The 19,511-nt window shown below is 34.8% G+C and overlaps 3 protein-coding genes across 4 annotated transcripts in view; 1 reads left to right on the top strand and 2 right to left on the bottom strand.

Annotated features, from left to right (window-relative positions):
• LOC117684596 (SH2 domain-containing protein 4B) overlaps window positions 1-6,773 on the bottom strand; it is a 33,455-nt gene extending 26,682 nt beyond the window's left edge. Inside the window, exon 1 of the mRNA XM_066065739.1 lies at window positions 6,694-6,773. Within this exon, the coding sequence (XP_065921811.1) occupies window positions 6,694-6,758 (65 nt within the window). The 5' untranslated portion in view covers window positions 6,759-6,773. The remainder of the gene's footprint in view (window positions 1-6,693) is intronic.
• Window positions 1,740-13,332, bottom strand: LOC117684599 (uncharacterized). The gene is made up of 7 exons (XM_066065743.1): window positions 13,084-13,332; window positions 10,555-10,670; window positions 9,319-9,391; window positions 6,398-6,492; window positions 4,682-4,837; window positions 3,700-3,858; window positions 1,740-2,317 (listed from the first exon to the last, which is right to left on the bottom strand). Exons 2-6 carry the CDS (start codon window positions 10,651-10,653, stop codon window positions 3,853-3,855), a joined length of 429 nt encoding a protein of 142 aa, XP_065921815.1. The 5' UTR covers window positions 10,654-10,670; window positions 13,084-13,332; the 3' UTR covers window positions 1,740-2,317; window positions 3,700-3,852.
• A 2,019-nt stretch (window positions 13,333-15,351) lies between these two features.
• Window positions 15,352-18,026, top strand: LOC117684591 (tripartite motif-containing protein 3-like). 2 transcript variants are annotated; one of them, XM_066066802.1, is made up of 2 exons: window positions 15,352-15,504; window positions 15,843-18,026. In XM_066066802.1, the coding sequence occupies exon 2, from the start codon at window positions 15,881-15,883 to the stop codon at window positions 17,555-17,557; it is 1,677 nt and encodes a 558-aa protein (XP_065922874.1). In that variant the 5' UTR covers window positions 15,352-15,504; window positions 15,843-15,880; the 3' UTR covers window positions 17,558-18,026. The 2 variants fall into 2 exon arrangements, with proteins under 2 accessions (XP_065922874.1, XP_034313235.2); XM_034457344.2 differs by lacking the exon at window positions 15,352-15,504 and adding an exon at window positions 15,698-15,749.
• The last annotated feature ends 1,485 nt before the right edge of the window (window positions 18,027-19,511 follow it).

Genomic DNA, 19,511 nt, shown 5'->3' with positions numbered 1-19,511 from the left:
CACAAGCTGTCTTAAGATTATAATTAGAGTCTGTTATACATTGTAACATTTTTAATTTTTTAAATAAACAATAGCCCTCTTATCATTAATTATTTGAAGAAAAAATCGTCCCAAGTTATTCAAAATGATATATTCGAAGAACATTTTACGGATATTCTTAGCGTGACATTGGCCTATGTCCTGGATAAAGCATACTGTGTGTCCCATATGAAAAATATGGTGGCATATTGCTGACCCCTACATGCAAGATAAATTAAATTATGTCAACATAAATATCTTGCATGTTGACATAATTTATTTTGCATGTAGGGGCAGAACTAACCAAAGAAAAGGGATCGACAACAATCTAGGCTCGAAGAAAATTCATTTCACTGTCTACTTTTACAGACGGTTAAATAATACAGAGTTTTTTCATTTGTAAACTGCTAAAGACTTCATGTCACTATAGATATCAATGTCCGATGAGTATTGTTTACAAGATCTTCGTCCACATGTCAATGAATTTAGATACAAAGGAGACAATAGTAGGAGAGTGAGGACATTGAACATGACCCGTTCATAAAGCAACCCTTCTCAAAACACGTGCATTTTTCTGTAGTTTGTTTGACAGAGACGGTACTAAAACTCAAGGATACACGATTATTTAATAGACTTTCATCATTTATGTAATTTAATGCACTGCCATTACACATCCTATGCCTAGATAAATCAATCAGTCTACCAAAACTATCGTCGGATGCTCAACATGATGATGTAGGATTAACGGCCAAATTTCATCTCATATCTTGTTGTAAAATTGTGAACAAATTTAGAGTAAAATAACTGCCTACAGTTCTAGAGACCTTGGCCAAAGCTGACAATGGATACCCCTGGGTGTGCCCTTCCTGTACTCAGCGTTCGGTAGCTCTCATGGCCAAAATTTGTCAAGGTATAAATACAGTCTGGAAATGTAGCATCACCCCTGGTTACCCCTACAATCATAATCTGAGGACGGAAAACGATAGTTTTACGAGTCCCAGGAAATGTGTCTGAAGCTTACCTCAAAGATGACTTAGATAAGGAGAAACAGTTAACATTGTTAAATGGGGTCTTATTTCATACTTGTAATGGTTACTTTATGTATATCTAAGGAACAGAAATCATTCTTTGAGTACAGTATTATGAGGTTATCATTTTGGTCGTAATGCCTCTCGATATTAGTACTCAGAAATGATTCCTTTTTATTTCAAGCAATTGTACGATTAAATATTTATTAAATGTTTTTTCTCAATATACGCTGGGTATCACTCATGAGATTAATTTTTGATATTACACTGTGTGTTCTTACGCGACGTGACGTCATAATTAAACATTGCGTAGGTTTAAGCGGTTGATTGACGTATAATAAAAAACTAAATAATAATATTCAGTTGAAAAGTGTTGAGTTATAAATGTGAAGCATTTAATGTTGTTTCAATTATTTTTCATGAATTCATAAAAAATGTTCGAAAGCGAAATGTTTGTTTGTTAAACTTCAAGGAACTTTTTTCCATGCGTAAAGTTGTTACGTCTTGGCTCGGGGATACAAAACACACAACTCGTTGGATAAAAATCATACACCATCGCAAATCATGAGAGATCCTATATATATATATATACATGTATCAGTGACATGTTTACGTTATTTTTATCTCATATACCAGCATGTAAACTCCAGCTTGCGCCCCAACAGTACGTCATTTGCGTCATTGATGAAATTATTGAACTATACATTACAAATTTGATTTTTATTGCTATTACAGACAAGACACTGGGGAATGTAAATATAACATTTAAATGTTTCTTTGGTCAGATTATTTAAGTGGGCGTTCCTAATATTTTATTAGCAATACAAAGATGCCTTTAATGCAACATTACACACGTAATACAATTGTGAATTCAGCCAAATCTTTAAAAAAGATAACCCTAAAACATACTATTTCAATATCATTAAACATTTCCATAACTTTACATAAAGTTATATAATATGTATTGGACCCACGGAGTTATCCTCACGAAAAATTTCTTTGGAACAAACAAAATTGGAACTGTGATCTTTTTAACATTGCAAAATTGAAAGAAAATAACAACCAAAAGAAAAGAATACACTTTTTTTCCAAAATTACTTTTATTTATCCAACATCCTAGTTTTTCATTGTAAAATTCCATAATTGCAAGGAATAATTATAAAATGATCACGTTGCTACGAGGCTGTTGTAGACGTTGCTATGACACCAATCAGCACCGTAACCAAGGGAAACATCTCTGTCATAGTGTTGTACTACATCCATATTTCCATCTGTAGAAAAAAAGGTTAAAGTTGATGAAAAAAAACCCAAGATATGTTTGTAAATCTTAAATAAGTTCCTTTTCTACAACCAATTGACAAGGCTTTATTAGCAACCCTGAAGACATTTGCCCTAAGTGATATTAAACCATGACCTTTATCACTGTCAAAAACGTGTATCTAGAGATATTAATGAGATATGGGTCAAGCAATGTAAATAAAGAATTTCTCGATATATGTGTGACCAAATGAATATTCTGAATATATACTGACAAACAGTAGATAATCAGTCTGCACTTTGATTCAATGTAAACATCAAAATTGTTTTGAATTTCCTCCAAAAAAGACACAACTAATGGTAAAAATGTGGAAATTTTCAGTTTTTATATCTTTTGATTTTCTTTATTGTATATTCACTTTCTCAGGAAAGTACCTTCAATTACTACTAATAACAGGTGTGTTATTACCTGTGGTATGTTTATTGACCACCACATGGTAACCTACGTACAAGGTGACAGTTTGGATATAAACTACGGGCATGTTATGAACCAGAATCATCCACCACATGGTAACCATTGTACATCGTGGCTATGAGATCACTTATTCCAGGTGTGTTTTTACCTGAGATGTGTTCAGTGTCCACCACATGGTAACCATTGTACATTGTTCTCATCATAACACTAATTACAGGTGTGTTATTACCTGAGGTGTGCTTAGTGTCCACCACTTTATTTTGTGTTGCACCGTGTTGAAAAACGAACGAAAAAAAATATATATCAAAATGTTTATCTTTATAGACCAAATATTGTCAATTTAACGAGCTTTTTTCCTCAAACAATGTGAGCTTATCAGTATTGTTAACATGAAGGCTATTAATTCCTATATATTTATCTCCATAAAAAATGTACATTTATACTTCATATATATTTTGTACAGAATAATTTCTCCTCTTCTCACTCATAAAGTGTTTACAAATTGTGTATATGTTTGTAATATTTTCTATGTTGTAAACTACAACCAATGAGAAAAAATAAATTGTTCAACCATATGGTAACTATTGTACACTGTGGCCAGCAGAACACTAGTTACAGGTTCATTATGACCTAAAATATGCATAGTTTCCCCCACCTCATAGCTATTGTACATAGTGGCCACATTATGTATAGTGTACACTACATCATAGCTCTTGTACATAGTGGCCGCCATGACACTAATTACAGGTGTGTTATTACCTGAGATATGTTCAGTATCCACCACATGGTAACTATTGTACATAGTGGCCGTCATAACACTAATTACAGGTGTGTTATTACCTGAGATATGTTCAGTGTCCACCACATGGTAACCATTGTACATTGTGGCCCTCATGACACTAATTACAGGTGTATTATTACCTGAGATATATTTTGTGTCCACCACATGGTAACCATTGTACATCGTGGCTGTGTGTGACCAGGGTGCCAATTGACCCTACAGATGTCCCGCCTAAATGTGTGTCTGCCAGTGGATGCTTCATCTGTCTGCAGTTCCACGCAAGGAGGTGCTCATCATAGCTACAACACAAACACACCTCTATATATTAACATGTCTCATCAACAATGCATGCAGTCTTATGTTTGAATTGTTGCTAAAAAGGAGAGAGAAAACTATTTGTAGACATACAAATGATAATTTGTGATACACATATTTAGGACATAAAAAACATTTTATTTATGTATATATTTATAATGTATAAAGGATAATTCTTTCCTTCCTGTATAAAGTGGATGGTCTCTGACTGGACAATACTAAATACTGCACATGCCCATCTCATGTCTTCATATTAGCAAAATATTGACATTAAAATCAGTAACATTATAATAGACATAATTTTTCTGTTTGTTTGAAAATTAAATACAAATTTTCCTTAAATGGATTTTTATTTTTACCAAATCTTGCAAAATTACAAAACTTACTGTGTCATACATGTATTTATTAAAACTAGTATATGTAAATCATTAAATTATTTTGCTGATATCTGCATGTAGTGTAGTATGTTCCTTCATAGCTAGGTTATTAAGAGACCTACCTTTTACTGAAGAGTATTAGTGAAGAAGACTTTTTCATATTCTAGCCCATTAGTTAACATCAAACCTACAAATTTATATATTAAGGTTTCTTATGTAATGGTATTGAACAAAACATACACAGCAGAATAATCGGTTAATGTACAATATCTTAGATTCAAAACAGTAAATATGCAACTCCATGCTAATCAAGAAGGTTGATATCTTGACAAGAACAATTTAAGACAGATAAAAACCTCCTTTAAAATTATTGAAGTTCGGATGATTATGGACTGTTAAAATTTCTAGATATTTGTGTAAATATGCCAACCTGTGCAGACAACATTGGTGTCTCAGTAACTGAAACTGTGATCCAGGCCTCATTATTATGAACTTTCAAGGATGAAACAGGAATGGGCTCCCCTGAGCTCAGCTGGTGAACTTGTACACAACCATCAGATGAGGAGGTGGTCAACATTTGGTGGTGCTACAGAGGAAGCAAAGCGGTCAAGTTAACAAAGGTATAGTCCACTCTGAACAAGCGTTCTGAATTTGCTTCATGATATGACGTTTGTTTTAGAATTCTACAAGAATTAATTTCTTCTTTACAGGAGATTTTCAGGATAGAAATAAACTTACCCATTGAAATATGCAGCTATATGATATTTTGATAAAAGTGAGTCATTTTTCTCTCGTACTATTTTTATATTATTTTCATCATTTTGTGCCCCAACAGTGTATGTAATTTGATACGTATCAATTTTTCAAGTAACGCAGATTTTGTGTTTCCATGCTGAGAAAAACCACTATGTGACTTCGTTGAAGAAGCAATGTGCCGATAATGAATTTATTAAAAAATAAAAACAAAATCTAAGTTGGTGTTTTATCACAAAAAAGACATTTCAAATGTAACCATTGTTTAAACGTCTTATTTTTATTTTCAAATTTACTGTATGCATAAATTGTGACCAATCACATCTTTTCTGTACGTTGAAAATACAAAATATATCAACAAAGGTAAAATTTCTACATGTAAAACTTATCACTTTCTTCTACGTTGCAAACAGATCAACAATAGGAACATTTTACAATTGCTAGACCATGGTGTACATTTGAATTATTTCCATGGCATTGATGTATTCTTAAAAGGTGTAATACATTCCCAAAAAGAATAGATATCAACCATATAAATCATGTTTTTTATTGATTCCTGATATGTACACACATATATACCTGATATGATTCAGATGAAACTTGGTAGGTTGGCATCTGGCACTGCATTTACTTAGAGGGTATTTCAAAGTGGAAAAATACACATTTATGGTTGCAAAAGAAAGTCAAAACTCAATGTTAAATATTCACATTAAGTGTATTTTTTTCGTTAAAATGAAATATAAAAAATGAAATATTAAGTTTGATTCAATGCAAAAAATTGAAACACACCGAATATAACACATGTTCATGTAGTGTAGACTTATTAACTTGGATGAGGATTATGACCTTACTTTCAATCTTATTGAAGATATGGACATTTGAAATCCTTGACTCCAACTATGACATTGACATTGCTTAATGATATATCAGAAAGCCAAAGCTTAAATATAGGCTAAAATCAAATAGTACATGAAACTTCTGATTCGTCTGACCAACTCAAAACAAAAATTTCATCACCGTAACTTTTCATATGAGTGTACATGTTATTGATAAACTTTTAACAAGTTAAAACTACAAAATAAGAATTAAAATAAACATTTAAATATCAATGAAATCTTAAACAACCCATTTTAAACAAAGAATTAAAACTACACAAATGACATAATATGTAGGTCTTTTGACTCTAGACCAAAAAAACCTTAGTATGATGTTTACGAGGCATTCAAATTTTCCAAGGTAAATTGTTTTTGCAGCGGTTGACATTTGCATAAAATCATTAAGGAGTCAAGATTTGTTGCATTAATTACACAATCAAACACTAAACTCCAAACGTCATACAATGTCAGGACTGTTCAGCAGAAAATGCTGACTCCTTCATGCCACCTGATCCTACCTCTAATTTTTGTAGAGGTCCATGTTTGCTCTGCTCCTGTTTTGCATTTTTTCTTTGGACTTTGGAACATTTTTTATTATCACCACATTTCATTTCTAAAATACAATTCATACTTTTAAAATTAAAACATAAAGGGTTTGGTTGCAAATGGTAAAAACATCTCTTACACTTCTACTCTGAAGCCACTCCCAAAAGCAAAGGTGATGATGAGTCTTTGTATCACAAAAACACACTTATGTTTTACGAACCCCATCACCAAGACTCAGCATGTCATTATTGATCTCACTTTATCTCACCTGATCTCCTCGATCTCGCACTCGGCCTCCTTGAGTGCCCTCTCCTGGATCTCTAACTCGATCATCTCTTCTATAGAGATGTCGTTTTTGTGATCCCCATCACCCAGACCCTATATTTTATTACAGATCTCACTATACCTCAACTGATCTTTTGATCTCATACTTGGCCTCCTTAGATTAACTTTCCTGGATCTTTAACTTGATTATTTCTTCTATAGATTTGTCAATTTTGTGTTTTCCCACTACAAGGACTCAATATGTAATTACTGATTTTCCTATATCTCACCTGATCTCCTCGATCTCACGCTCGGCCTCCTTGAGTGCCCTCTCCTGGATCTCTAACTCGATCTTTTACTCTATAGACCTGTCGTTTTTGTGTTCTCCCATCACCCAGACCAACTCCCTGCCATTCTTGCCCAACAGGAAGTCCACGTTCTTTCTACCTACTCAACAAATCAGATGCATTAATAACAAAGCTATGATGAAATAAATGGGAAAAGTGATCAGAATAAAACATACATGTATGACAACCAGAATCATAGCCACCTCAAACAAACCAAAAAAAGATGCACAAATACACAGAGAACTTGGAAGATAGCTACCATCTGTACATGTTCCTTGAATTTCAGCTCTGACATATAAATGAACTATTAAGTGACTTGATTGTTTAGATCAATTACGGGGCCTGAAGTTGTCTCCCTTCAAATACCTAACTGAAAGGAAGTTTGTATCTGCAATTGCTCCATAGTCCACACCATGTGTATAAAAAAAAAACGCGGAAAAATGAATTAATCTTTAAGCGGTGCTGTGTCTAAGAACTTAAAGCTATCATTTGGATCATATAAATCCGTGAAAGCATTAAAGATTGTGGTAGCTCAATTTTCATTAAGTTTTAATGGCACCCCTTCACCATCAATTTTAATGCAAACAAGAGGCCCATGGGCCACATTGCTCACCTGAGGAACAATAGGTATGATAAAATCAGCTTAATGGAGTCACAATACAAACTATCTGGACAATGTACAATAATACATGTAGATCCTGTATAAACAAAATCCATTTCCCCCCCCCCCCCTGAATATTCTTATGTTTATAATCATTAGTCCCTTTTCTAACAGGATGATTTTATAGTCATATCACATGTTGAGTATTGCAGTTCTCAAAAAGATCCTTAACACTAGTTTATATATGGGATATAAACCTACATCAAAATCTGAACCTTCTTGTGAGGCCAAATAATTGTCCTGGGGCCAAAGTCTTAACAATTTTAAAGAATCATCTGGCTGATTAGTTTCTGAGGAGAAGATTTTTAAAGATTTACTCTGTATATTCCTATGTAAAACTTCAACCCCCTATTGTGGCCCCACCCTACCCCCCGGGGGTCATGATTTTCATAACTTTGTATCTACACTACCTGAGGATGCTTTCACACAAGTTTCAGCTTTCCTGGCTGATTAGTTTCTGAGAAGAAGGTTTTTAAAGATTTACTCTGTATATTCCTATGTAAAACTTCGACCCCCTATTGTGGCCCCCACCCTACCCCCGGGGGTCATGATTTTCACAACTTTGAATCTATACTACCTGACGATGCTTTCACACAAGTTTCAGCTTTCCTGGTTTTAAGGTTTGTGAGAAGAAGATTTTTGAAAAATTCTCAAAAAGTTTCATAAATTCCTAATTATCTCCCTTTGCAAAAGGGCGTGGTCCTTAATTTTTCACAACTTTGAATCCCCTTAGGCTAAGGATGCTTTGTGCCAAGTTTGGTTGAAATTGGCCTAGTGGCTCTTGAGAAGATGTTGAAAATGTGAAAAGTTTACAAACAGACAGACGGACGACAGACAAAATGTGATCAGAATAGCTCGACAGACAAAATGTGATCAGAATAGCTCACTTGAGCTAAAAACTTGTGAAACATAATCTTTCTTCATTAATTATATCTATACTTGAAAATTTAGAAATGCTGACCTTCATGAACCTTTAAAACATTATAAATCCTACAAAACTGGCTATCTTGACTGAAATGAAGTTATTGTAAGCTCCTGGCCAAAATTATGATATTTTTTGCTTTATCAAATGGCTTCTCTTCCTTTATTAAATTTTACTTCATAATTAATTCTTATTAATACAGATATATAATTTCCTGAGTATCGTTAGAGAGTTCATTCACTTAAAGATAGATTGCTATGAGTTCTCCAATCAGCCACTAATTACTTGCACATACACACTTAAAGCATTAATTATCTGTAAGATCATTGATGGTCTAAAATCAGGAAGTACTGACGTTAGTGAAATCAGTTTAATTAAATGAGAGTTACACTGTGACACTCAGACCAAGGTGTTAAAGTCAATACCTTGACCCCGGGGAACCACCACATTAACCTGTAATTAGGGCAGGAAGCCATTAAAACAGACCACCCTCTCTGTTAGGGTGGAAAGAAATACTCTTAGTTTATCATCAACATATCTCACAATTTCTACATTGAAATCTTTAGAATAGTATGATGACAAACTTAGGGCATTGGTTTGTACCGAAACAATAAAACGGTAATTTCAGTAATTAACAACAGTATAACGTCCTGGATAACAGTACAACATATAGCATACAACCGTTGTGTTACAGCATACCTTTCTTGGGTTTCCTTGGGATCCGGTCATCTTGATTCTTCTTCTCAAACTCATTGTACCTCCGGACTTGTTCCTGGGTTAAAAGATAAGACAACATTTGTCAGATTCAATCAACTCACATAATAAGCCATTAATTAGATCAGCATTTATCAATATTTATAAAAAGTTAACAGTTATACTATAAAATTCTTCAAGCAAAACTGGCATAAATATATTCTTTTACACTTTTATAGTATTGATATTTTGCAGAAATTCACTTTTCTACATGCTAACAAAGATTTGATTAAGTACATTTCTGAATGCATTTATTCAAATATCTGTATACATTATATTTAGAAATGTACCTGATTTAGCAGAAGCTGCTCTCTACTAAAACCACTAATTAGTCTAATTTAATGAAATACACAGCCAAATGTAATACATTTATGATATATTAATTTCAATTGAACATAGAATGTTTACATTTGGTATATTGATTTCAATTGAACATAAAATGTTAAAGGAACATCACCAACCTGCTGTTTTTAGACAGACTATGGCCTTCTGTATGATATACATGTATAACTATATGTGGTGCAGATAATATTAAGGTTTATTATACTTTCATGTTAAATACCGAAATCTGATTGCGTTAGCAACACACTTGGCAATGAGTAACACTATATAGATAGTGCCTGTTTGGGAGGGTAACAGTTGAAATTGACATCCTGAAGCGGAGGTTGACAATGGTTTTTCGAGGGGTGTCAATTTCAACTGTTATCCTCCCAAACAGGCACTATTTATTTTGTTATACTGAATGTCTTAATTTTTAAGAAAATTTTACTGCTTTCATATAGGAATAACGTGAATTCTACAGCGAACCGTACGCGCATAATTTTTTGCGCATGTAACGATTTGTATTGTTATACTTTCATGTTAAATACTGAAATCTGATTGGTTAATAAGCAGTTCATAATCCATTCTATTACCCTCAGCGTTAGCAACGGGTAACATTAAAAATTGTTACATGCGCGAAAATTATGCGCGTACGCACCTCCTAAATCTTGACAAACATTATGGCCTTCTGTATGATGTATATGTATGACTCTATGTGTATAACTGTATGTGGTATACACAATATTAAGGTACATCATCCACCTCCCAATTCTTGACAAACATTATGACCTTCAGTATTATATACATATAAAACTGCATGTGTATATCTGTTTGTGGTACAGATTAAGGTACATCACCCACCTCCCGTATCTTGACAAACAGTATGGCCTTCTGTTCATCCGACAGCTCTGACAGGAGGTCAGGGTCGACCGTCATCGTCTGGAGAATCTGCTGCAACATGGTGGACTCTTACTGATCTGTAACCCACAAACCAAACATAATTAACAGTTTGTTTTAATGATGAATTTTCGTTAATTTGAAAGCATTACAATGAAATAATTACTGTACTTGTTAGAGTAAAAATAACACTGTAAGAGAACAATATTTGCCTATAAAAAAAACCTTTCAAACTCATATTAAAATTTCATTCAATACATCTGGTTTAAAAACTAACGCAATCCTTAAATGATGAATTTTATTACTTTAATATTAATACAATGAAAATTTCACTACACATTTTACATTTTTACCAAAACTTTACCACGTTTACAGACTTTCTCTCATATTACCTCTAGATCAAATGGAATCCAGGGTAAGTTAAAGGCAATAGATCTATTTTTATGTTTTCTCTGATTTAGAAATGCACAAGGAAATAGTATGTTGATAAATACTTTACTAGACTCAAGAATGTTTGAGTGTTCACAAACAACTTCCTCATAATAATCATTGGCCATACTTCAGTTGTAACGCTTTCTACCTCACGGTCGCTCCGTTAGATTAATGTTCATTGAGACTTTCAGAGTGTGAGAGACAACTTTACAAAGGATTTCAATTCTAAAAATCACTGATATGTATTTTACGTTTAATGTCTCTGTCCTAAAAATTTCAAAATACATGTTTATCTACATACTTTAAATTACCTTACACAGATGTCAGCTATTTGGTTACAATAAAGCTATTTCTCTGTATTAATTAATTCTAAGTTTCTAACTCTTTCTTCCTCTTCCTTAGATTATGGACTTAATTGGTCAACATTTAAATAAAACAAATGAACTGCTGATTTAACGGTTTTATATCTTTTACATGATGTATGTAATTTCAATTCTCTTGGTACAAGACAGATTCAACTGATTCACAGATGAACAGATTATGGTGGTTTAAGATAGAGAGGAGTTTATATATATATAGTGAATTCACTTCCAATGGGAGTTGGATTATTACGATGACCTGACAATATCTAAGATGACTCCAGTCTGTCAGTCTGCTGTCATCCCGTTATCTTACCGCTGCCAAAACAAACTGATCACATGACTCATGCCAGTCAATCCCTCCCCCTACCGTACACACGGCATCCTGGTACCCCAAACATCTCACTCCTACCCCCCTCCAGTAAGTAATCAACACCAGATACTTGGGAGCAGAGTCAACACACAGTTTTTATCATATCACTACTGAGTTCCAATCACACTGAGAATCTACAAAATGTCTTGTAGAATTCCGCTGAATGGCAGTTTTTAATCTTGAATGCTGAGGATGTTTTGATCTGACTGGTTGATAAGAAATCAAAATACACACATCTATATTTTTCTTTCTTCCAATATAAATAAAAAATCTAGACAGGAGTTTTGAAGAAAGAGAGAAGCGATGTTTTACTAAATCTCTGCACAACAAGGAATACAAAAACACAAACAACTTGTGTATATATCCTTTGTTTTAACAACATTGGGACATTAACTGTTTGCCGAATCACTGCTTCCCAGATGTTCCCTATTCCTTCTCCATAGATCTAATGTGTGTAATAATGTTTGTGTTGTAAGGTGGAGAATGACATTCAATGAACTGGTATCATTGTCTTGTTTATCAGTAAGTAGAATACTCCTTCCTCTGTATATTGTTACATCACAGTACATCATATCATACAACACTGGTATCAGCGACTAACTACCGGTACCCACCACAAAATCATGAAAGTTAACTTAGGAACAGATGCATTTTTTGACTACAACAAGTTTTGTAAAGACAGCCCCCCCCCCCGCAAAAAAAAATCATTGCTCAGTGCAAATGTAAATCAATAACACAAATAATTTTGTACAGTGTAGTTTTCTCTTCCATGAAATTCAATACAGTATAGCTGACATAGATATGTCAACAATTGGTAAGTATTATCAACATGACCTTAATTTTAAATTGTTTAATGGGGACAAGAATATTTGCATGTTTGAATAAATTAAAGCAACTCAAACAATGTAAATGATCAGTGATACTATTTATTATATAGGTCAATCAGTTACAGCCCTTAAGGTCAAATTCAACAAGTTTGTCCATTAGCATGTAATTACACTCTCTGATTTCTCTCTTAATGCAGACAAGTGAAAGGTAAAGTTTAAAATGTCCAATATCATTCCATTGCTTACCAAAGCATTAGTTGAGAGAGAGAGAGAGAGAGAGAGAGAGAGAGAGAGAGAGAGAGAGAGAGATATTTTTACAACGAGATAATCGTACTCCAGTCAATCTAATATGCGTGTATTCGCATCACAGACATTAAGTAAATAGCAAAAACAACCAACAACTGAGAATTGCTAACCAACAGGCCGCAACAACCGAATATTTAGTCTCTTCTCTTATAACAGCTGTGTAACAAGGGGCAACACATTTTAATGCTCTACTTACGATTCGACCAACGCAATCAATGCCGTGCTGAAATGATATGGCGGAAACTAATGCATCATTCTTCCATAGTTAATATCTTCTACACTAAATATAAGTCCATAGCATCATGCTGTTTTGTGAAGTACAGCACCTTCGCTTTCTACTTCCACTTTACCAAAACTTCCTGTTGGTGGCGCTGCTAACCCGGAAAAAATATTTCACGATGTTATGGCGGGAAAAATGAATTTTCTCAAGGGAGATAATCATAAGTCATCATAATTCAATTTTAGCAATGGAAGAGAAAAACATTAAATTATCATTTTATTTTCTTATTGATCACCGTAATACCAATATTCAAATTATCCTACCAGAAAGTATAGACCTATTATATTATTTGTTTATGAATCTGATTTTAATTTAATTCCTTTGAGCTGCATTAAATATTATATTTTCTTTTTCAAGAACAAACACATTTTTATGTGACTGAAGGAAAGGGAACAAAATAATTTTAAAAGTTCAGACTGCAAACTATACATATTAACCAAAAAAGACAAAGCATTAAAGTTTCTAATGAATTCTCAAATGTTGTAATTTAAGCATCTTAAAACATAGGAGAGAGTAGACGGAATAAAAAAATGAGAAACAGAGGAAATCCAAGATTTTCGGTAAAACATGATATTAACATCTAACCAGTATTTCCTCCCTTACTTTTTTCTTTATTTATAGAAATTTGAGTTACTACATGTATAGCCACTGACAAATTAAGCCGTATCATCATTAATCTAATTTGTCTGCATATGACTGTACACAATATGTTTAAACCCACAGCCTACAAATGCATCATCAAGCAGTGATTGGCCTATGAAATGACACATTTAATAAAAGTAATGATTACATTGTTAAATTGAGGTTTATTCTATAACTTTGAAGTGAACTATGCTTTGATTAATCTGTGATTGATTTAAACTTCCTCTACATTGCATGGGTGGAGCACGTGGCTCAGTGGTCAGAGGCGTTAGACCAGTAAACAAAAGGTCACTGATTCAAATCCCTCTGTGGTCTCATGATGTCATGTGTTGTGCATATAGTCAAGGAATACTTGCTCTACATTTTCTAAGTCCACCCAGCTGAAATTGTACCAGTTTACGCTAGGAGTTTACTTGCAATGGACTGATGACCCATTCAGGGATCGAGTCAATGACTCACATCTGCTTAGCACCACGCAAGCTGTGGATAAGCACCGGCTTAATGTGCCTTCATGCCATGGCGAATGATTTGACTTAACAACAGCAGCGCACAGACTCAGGTCAGACTTGGGGGAAAGGAGAAACTATATATGGCAAAGTCTCAAGACAGGGACTTTACACAGAGGTTTGCTATGACCGCTGTGACCATCATACTTTGTTCAAAGTCACTGCACATCCTTTACCCCAAAACACTCTGTGGGTGAAGTATGACCCAGATTGGGCCAAGAGAAAAGAAACTATATGCTCTGTACTAGTGATATCGGACATCCAGATGGATGGAATGATGGATAGAAGGAATAATAGACTAATGACTATAAGTCACCTGTATATCGAGGCCCTAATAATGGATAACAGAGAGAGAGAGAGAGAGAGAGAGAGAGAGAGAGAGAGAGAGAGAGAGAGAGAGAGGTAACTACATTTAGTAAAGTGCTGTCTTTGGTGGTTGATATGAAGGTCAGAAAAGCTCTCCCCAAAACATGTCGCCACAGAGACATGCACCATTTAAGAGACAACCTGCCCCCAATTCAGGACAACACCCACCAGTCAAGACGAACTTGACTCCAACATAAAGACCACTTGTCCCCTATGACATTCTTTTTATTAATTTATGAATGTACTTTTGGCTTCCCCGAGAATAGAGCGCAAGGTTGTTTCAGCTTCATGTACCGGTACACAAACCCACGCATCATTATTTTTTATTTTGTCACACTTCACAATAAATAATGGTGTTGAAGCAAACACACCCTTTCATGTCCCCCACTCTAATAAAATATTGGAAATACCCAAATTTTCATGCCAAAACGCCGATTTTGTGGAACTAAATCATTTCATACCTCAACTACGACATTAATTAGGTATATGGAGTTCAGTTTTGATATAAAGAAATTGTATATGGTTTTAATTCTCTTTCAGCCATCTACACATGTATTAACGTTCTAAATTCAATTTTCACTTGTTGGCAGAAAATTCTTTGAATATGTCACAAATAATCATGTGGCTGACATACTCAGAGACTTCTACAATGTTTTAATAAAAGTTTTCACATGATCCCCAACACAGGACAGACAGAGGGGGAATAAAAGAAATAGGTCATCTATTTAGTCTGTCCCTGACATTTAAATCTATCACGTGACTTTAGGCAGGTAACCAGACCAGGAAGAGTAAATACCTGGAGCCGCCATGATAGAAGTTTAAGGTAAATCAGTTTGTACCTATCGGAATAACAGATATACATTCTACATTGAATGGATAAAAAATATTGAAATTATCTTTTTATTCATTAGACCAAGAAAGTGTTTTGATATTTATATTATAATTATGATATCAATTTTAACAATTACACTGTAAAGAACATGCAAGGACAGGAAAAGGTCAAAGTATATATATACTAAAGATAAATATGAATGATACACACAGGCGGTTTACTTTATAACAGAATAGGTATGTAGTCATAATAACAAACATTAAATTTCTTATAGGCACTAAAGCATTGGGAGTTTTAAGAGATAAATAATCATAGATATTTGATTTCAGGATCTAGTACTCCAGTAATTTACATCGTGTGCCTGACCATGTACCCTAGGACTTGGGCCCAGGATGTGTTACGGTGTCGTCTCTGTGAGACCCCGGGCCCCCCTTTGTATTGTGACATTTGTCACATACATCTGTGTAAAGCATGTGTTGGGGAACATCTCTTGGATGATTCCAAAGAACACAAAGTGCTGCCATTTAAAAAGAGGGGATCTACTCCAAATTACCCTAAGTGTCCTAAACATTCCACAAAACAATGTGAACTTCACTGTGAACAATGTGACATTCCTATTTGTGCACTCTGTATTTCTGGAGAACATTTAGGACATAAACCAGTCGACATTGTTTTACATATTGAAAGCAAAAAAGAACTTTTACAGAGAGAAATGCAAGAATTAGAAAATTCCATTTATCCTAAATATCAACAGATTGCCTCTAATATCCCAGTTCAGAAAGCTGCTCTAAATAAAAACAGCCAGAAATTGACATCAGTAATAGACAAACATGGAGAAGCCTTGCACAGAGAAATAGACACCAGGATCCACAAACTGAAATCTGATCTCAATGAAATGGACACCAAACACCTGGCCGTCCTCAACAAACAGGAAGATGAAATTACACGCACCATTGATGAAATCACACAGAGCATTACTGAACTGAAGAAGTTAGTCGACTCTAATGATGTCAGTCTTGTCTCTGCCTACAAATCCAGGAATGCTGAATTCAGAAGATTGCCTCATAAACTCACAGTGTCCTTACCAAGTTTTACCCCTCAGAAGATCAACAAAGAACAGCTTTATCAACAGTTTGGTTCTCTGTCAGCGTCATCTATCAAAACAGAAGAACAAGTCTACACCATGGATTCCCCCGGTGCTGAGTCCTCTCCCCCGGACAGACCGCTCATTGATGTACCACGGATCATCACACAGATAAACACCGAGTATGGAGACTCTAATGGATTATACAATGTGTCCTGTCTGAGGGATGAAGAACTATGGACGCGTGGTGATGACAGCAAGATGAGACTGTACAACCTAGAGGGAGAACTAGTGAAGTCAGTCCAAACCAAGTCAGGGAACACACCACGAGACATAGCAGTGACAAGGAGTGGGGATCTAGTTTATACTGATTACAATGATAGAACTGTGAACATAGTGAAGAATACACAGATACAGACAGTGATCAGACTACGGGGGTGGAGACCTGACGGTGTCTGTAGTACCTCCTCTGGTGACCTCCTGGTTGTCATGGTCAGTGATGATTATAAACAAACAAAAGTTGTGTGTTACTCTGGCTCCACAGAGAAACAAAGTATTCAGTACGATGACAAAGGACAACCTCTCTATTCATCTGGTGTGTACACTAAATACATCAGTGAGAACAGGAACCTAGATATCTGTGTGTCAGACTATGAAGCCCGTGCAGTAGTGGTGGTCAATCAGGCCGGGAAACTCCGGTTTACCTACACTGGTCCTCCCTCTACTACCAAGGGATCATTTAGTCCATACGGAATCACAACAGACAGCCAGGGTCGGATCCTGACAGCAGACTATAACAACGACCGTATCCACATCCTGGATCAAGACGGACAGTTCCTCCGCTACATTGACAACTGTCATTTACAGAATCCATGGGGTCTATGTGTGGACACCAGAGACAACCTCTTTGTGGGTGAACTAAACACAGGTAAAGTGAAGAGAATCCAGTATTACATGTAAACAAACTGTGTGTATACCTACATATATAAACAAACTGTGTGTATATCTACATATATAAACAAACTGTGTGTATTACCAACAAATATGTATACTGTGGGTATGTTTCATTGATATGAACTATATATAAATACAGTATATGTATTATATACAATCAAACCATGTGTATGTATTATATGTAAACAAAGTGTGTGTATATTAATAACAGAAAATGTACATGTAAACAACATGGCTGTATAAATTACAGGTGAACAATCTCTATAATCATGATAATTTATACTTCATTGTATACTGCTGCATGTAAGCAAATGAATATACTACAGTATATAGTAAACAGACTGTTAAAGATATTACATACAAATAAATTGTGATTATGAATTATGCTGATTTTTTTAATTTTTAAAATAATAACTCAATGCATATTTATAATTCTTACTATGCAGACTTTGTTTTAATAAATTATTTAATAACCTGTTACTGCCGTTTCTTTGATGAATTTTATTACCTGATTACTTACTTGTATTTCATCTGCAAATAGTCCTTCCAATTACATCTATAATGTTGTAGACACTCAGACCGTCACAGCAATACCTGCATATGAAATATGTTAATTAAAAAGCATATAACACCTCTATGGCACTTCAGAAGTAAGAATTAGGAAGACATTATATATATACCACAACAAACAAGAGGCCCAAGGGCCCTAAAGTCCACCTGAATATGAGATAAAATCCACTAGAGGATTCACAGAATCGCAGCTTTCTTTTAGTTATTAAAACAAAATAGTATTTTGCTTAGAAACAAGATTACATGATTTATGGGATTACAAATGATTAAGAAGATAATGGATTTGGTATTCTAAAATTTTCAAAATCTTTGATTTTATTCAATGGCTGGAGAAGGGAGAATTATGACCAATATGAGTAAGTTGACTTATTTTGTCATGAGGGGGGTTAATGTTCTTTCATTTCCAGCATGTAAATCATAAATTATTTAAATATATATAAGTGTTTAAAAAAGAAAGAATCAGAACCACTCAACTAAAGGTTAAAAATTTTAATAGTTAGGTAAAATATCTTTATCTCATCTAACGCCAATCAGTACACACCGAACTCCGGAGTATTAGCACAACACGTTTATTCAGAAAACGGCGGTGAACATAAGCAATACACAAAAGGGGGATAATAGAATGTCGAGCCCGACTTATAAACATAACATAAATACTGGCGTGATCTCTTTTTTTTTTTTTTTTTTTTTTTTTTTGACATAGAGATAAATGGTTATCATAAGGTAGACTACCTTCAAACCATAGGGGATTATTCTGCCCCTTACAAAAAAAACTGATACAAAAAAACTAGTAAAGTTCATAGTCCTGTAAATATGAGGGTAAGGTTTTCTGTCTGACTGGACGAGATGGTACTGCTTTGGTAGCGACATGTGGGAGAGTTTGTGAGAGAGTGTGCTGATCAAGTACATCAGGAGTGTGGTTGTCAGAATGAAGATCAGGAGTGACTCCGTCGTCCCTTACTTCTGGGTAGATATCCTCCTCTGGGGGTAAGCGTATCTCATCAGGTATATCTGGAAGGCTGGGAGGTTGGGGCTCTTCAGGAGTCCGTGGAAGATTTTCATCCTCTTCCTCTGAGGAGTATGACGCAATGTTAGCAAGATGTTCGGAATAGAGGCTTGAAGAGATGGCACAAGGAACCTTGTAACATTCATTCTTTCTTACACGATAAGATGCTTTTCTCAGCTGATTACCCTTAAACTTGCGCACGTTACACCATGATTGGTCACAAGAAACCACGAGGTATCTATCGCGTCCTTGTGTTTTGTTGCGATCACTGTATAAGTACACCAGATCCCCGACATGGATTTCTGGTTCTGGTCTGAACCCAGATAAAGGAGCTTTACTGGCTTCACTGTGTGCATGGTTTTCAATGCGGTTTGAATGCTGTTG

The sequence above is a fragment of the Magallana gigas genome, chromosome 7 (assembly GCF_963853765.1).
Source record: "Magallana gigas chromosome 7, xbMagGiga1.1, whole genome shotgun sequence".
Taxonomy (NCBI): domain Eukaryota; kingdom Metazoa; phylum Mollusca; class Bivalvia; order Ostreida; family Ostreidae; genus Magallana; species Magallana gigas.
This window is presented reverse-complemented; position numbering and strand designations above follow the sequence as displayed.

Coding starts and splice junctions, on each gene's coding strand:
- LOC117684591 (XM_034457344.2), top strand. CDS start 15,713: ATGATACACACAGGCGGTTTACTTTATAACAGAATAG. Junction 15,750..15,842: donor TTTACTTTATAACAGAATAG/GTATGTAGTCAT, acceptor ATTTGATTTCAG/GATCTAGTACTCCAGTAATT.
- LOC117684599 (XM_066065743.1), bottom strand. CDS start 10,653: ATGTTGCAGCAGATTCTCCAGACGATGACGGTCGACCCTGACCTCCTG. Junction 9,392..10,554: donor TGTTTGTCAAGATACGGGAG/GTGGGTGATGTA, acceptor CTTTTAACCCAG/GAACAAGTCCGGAGGTACAA. Junction 6,493..9,318: donor CCCAAGGAAACCCAAGAAAG/GTATGCTGTAAC, acceptor ATTGTATTTTAG/AAATGAAATGTGGTGATAAT.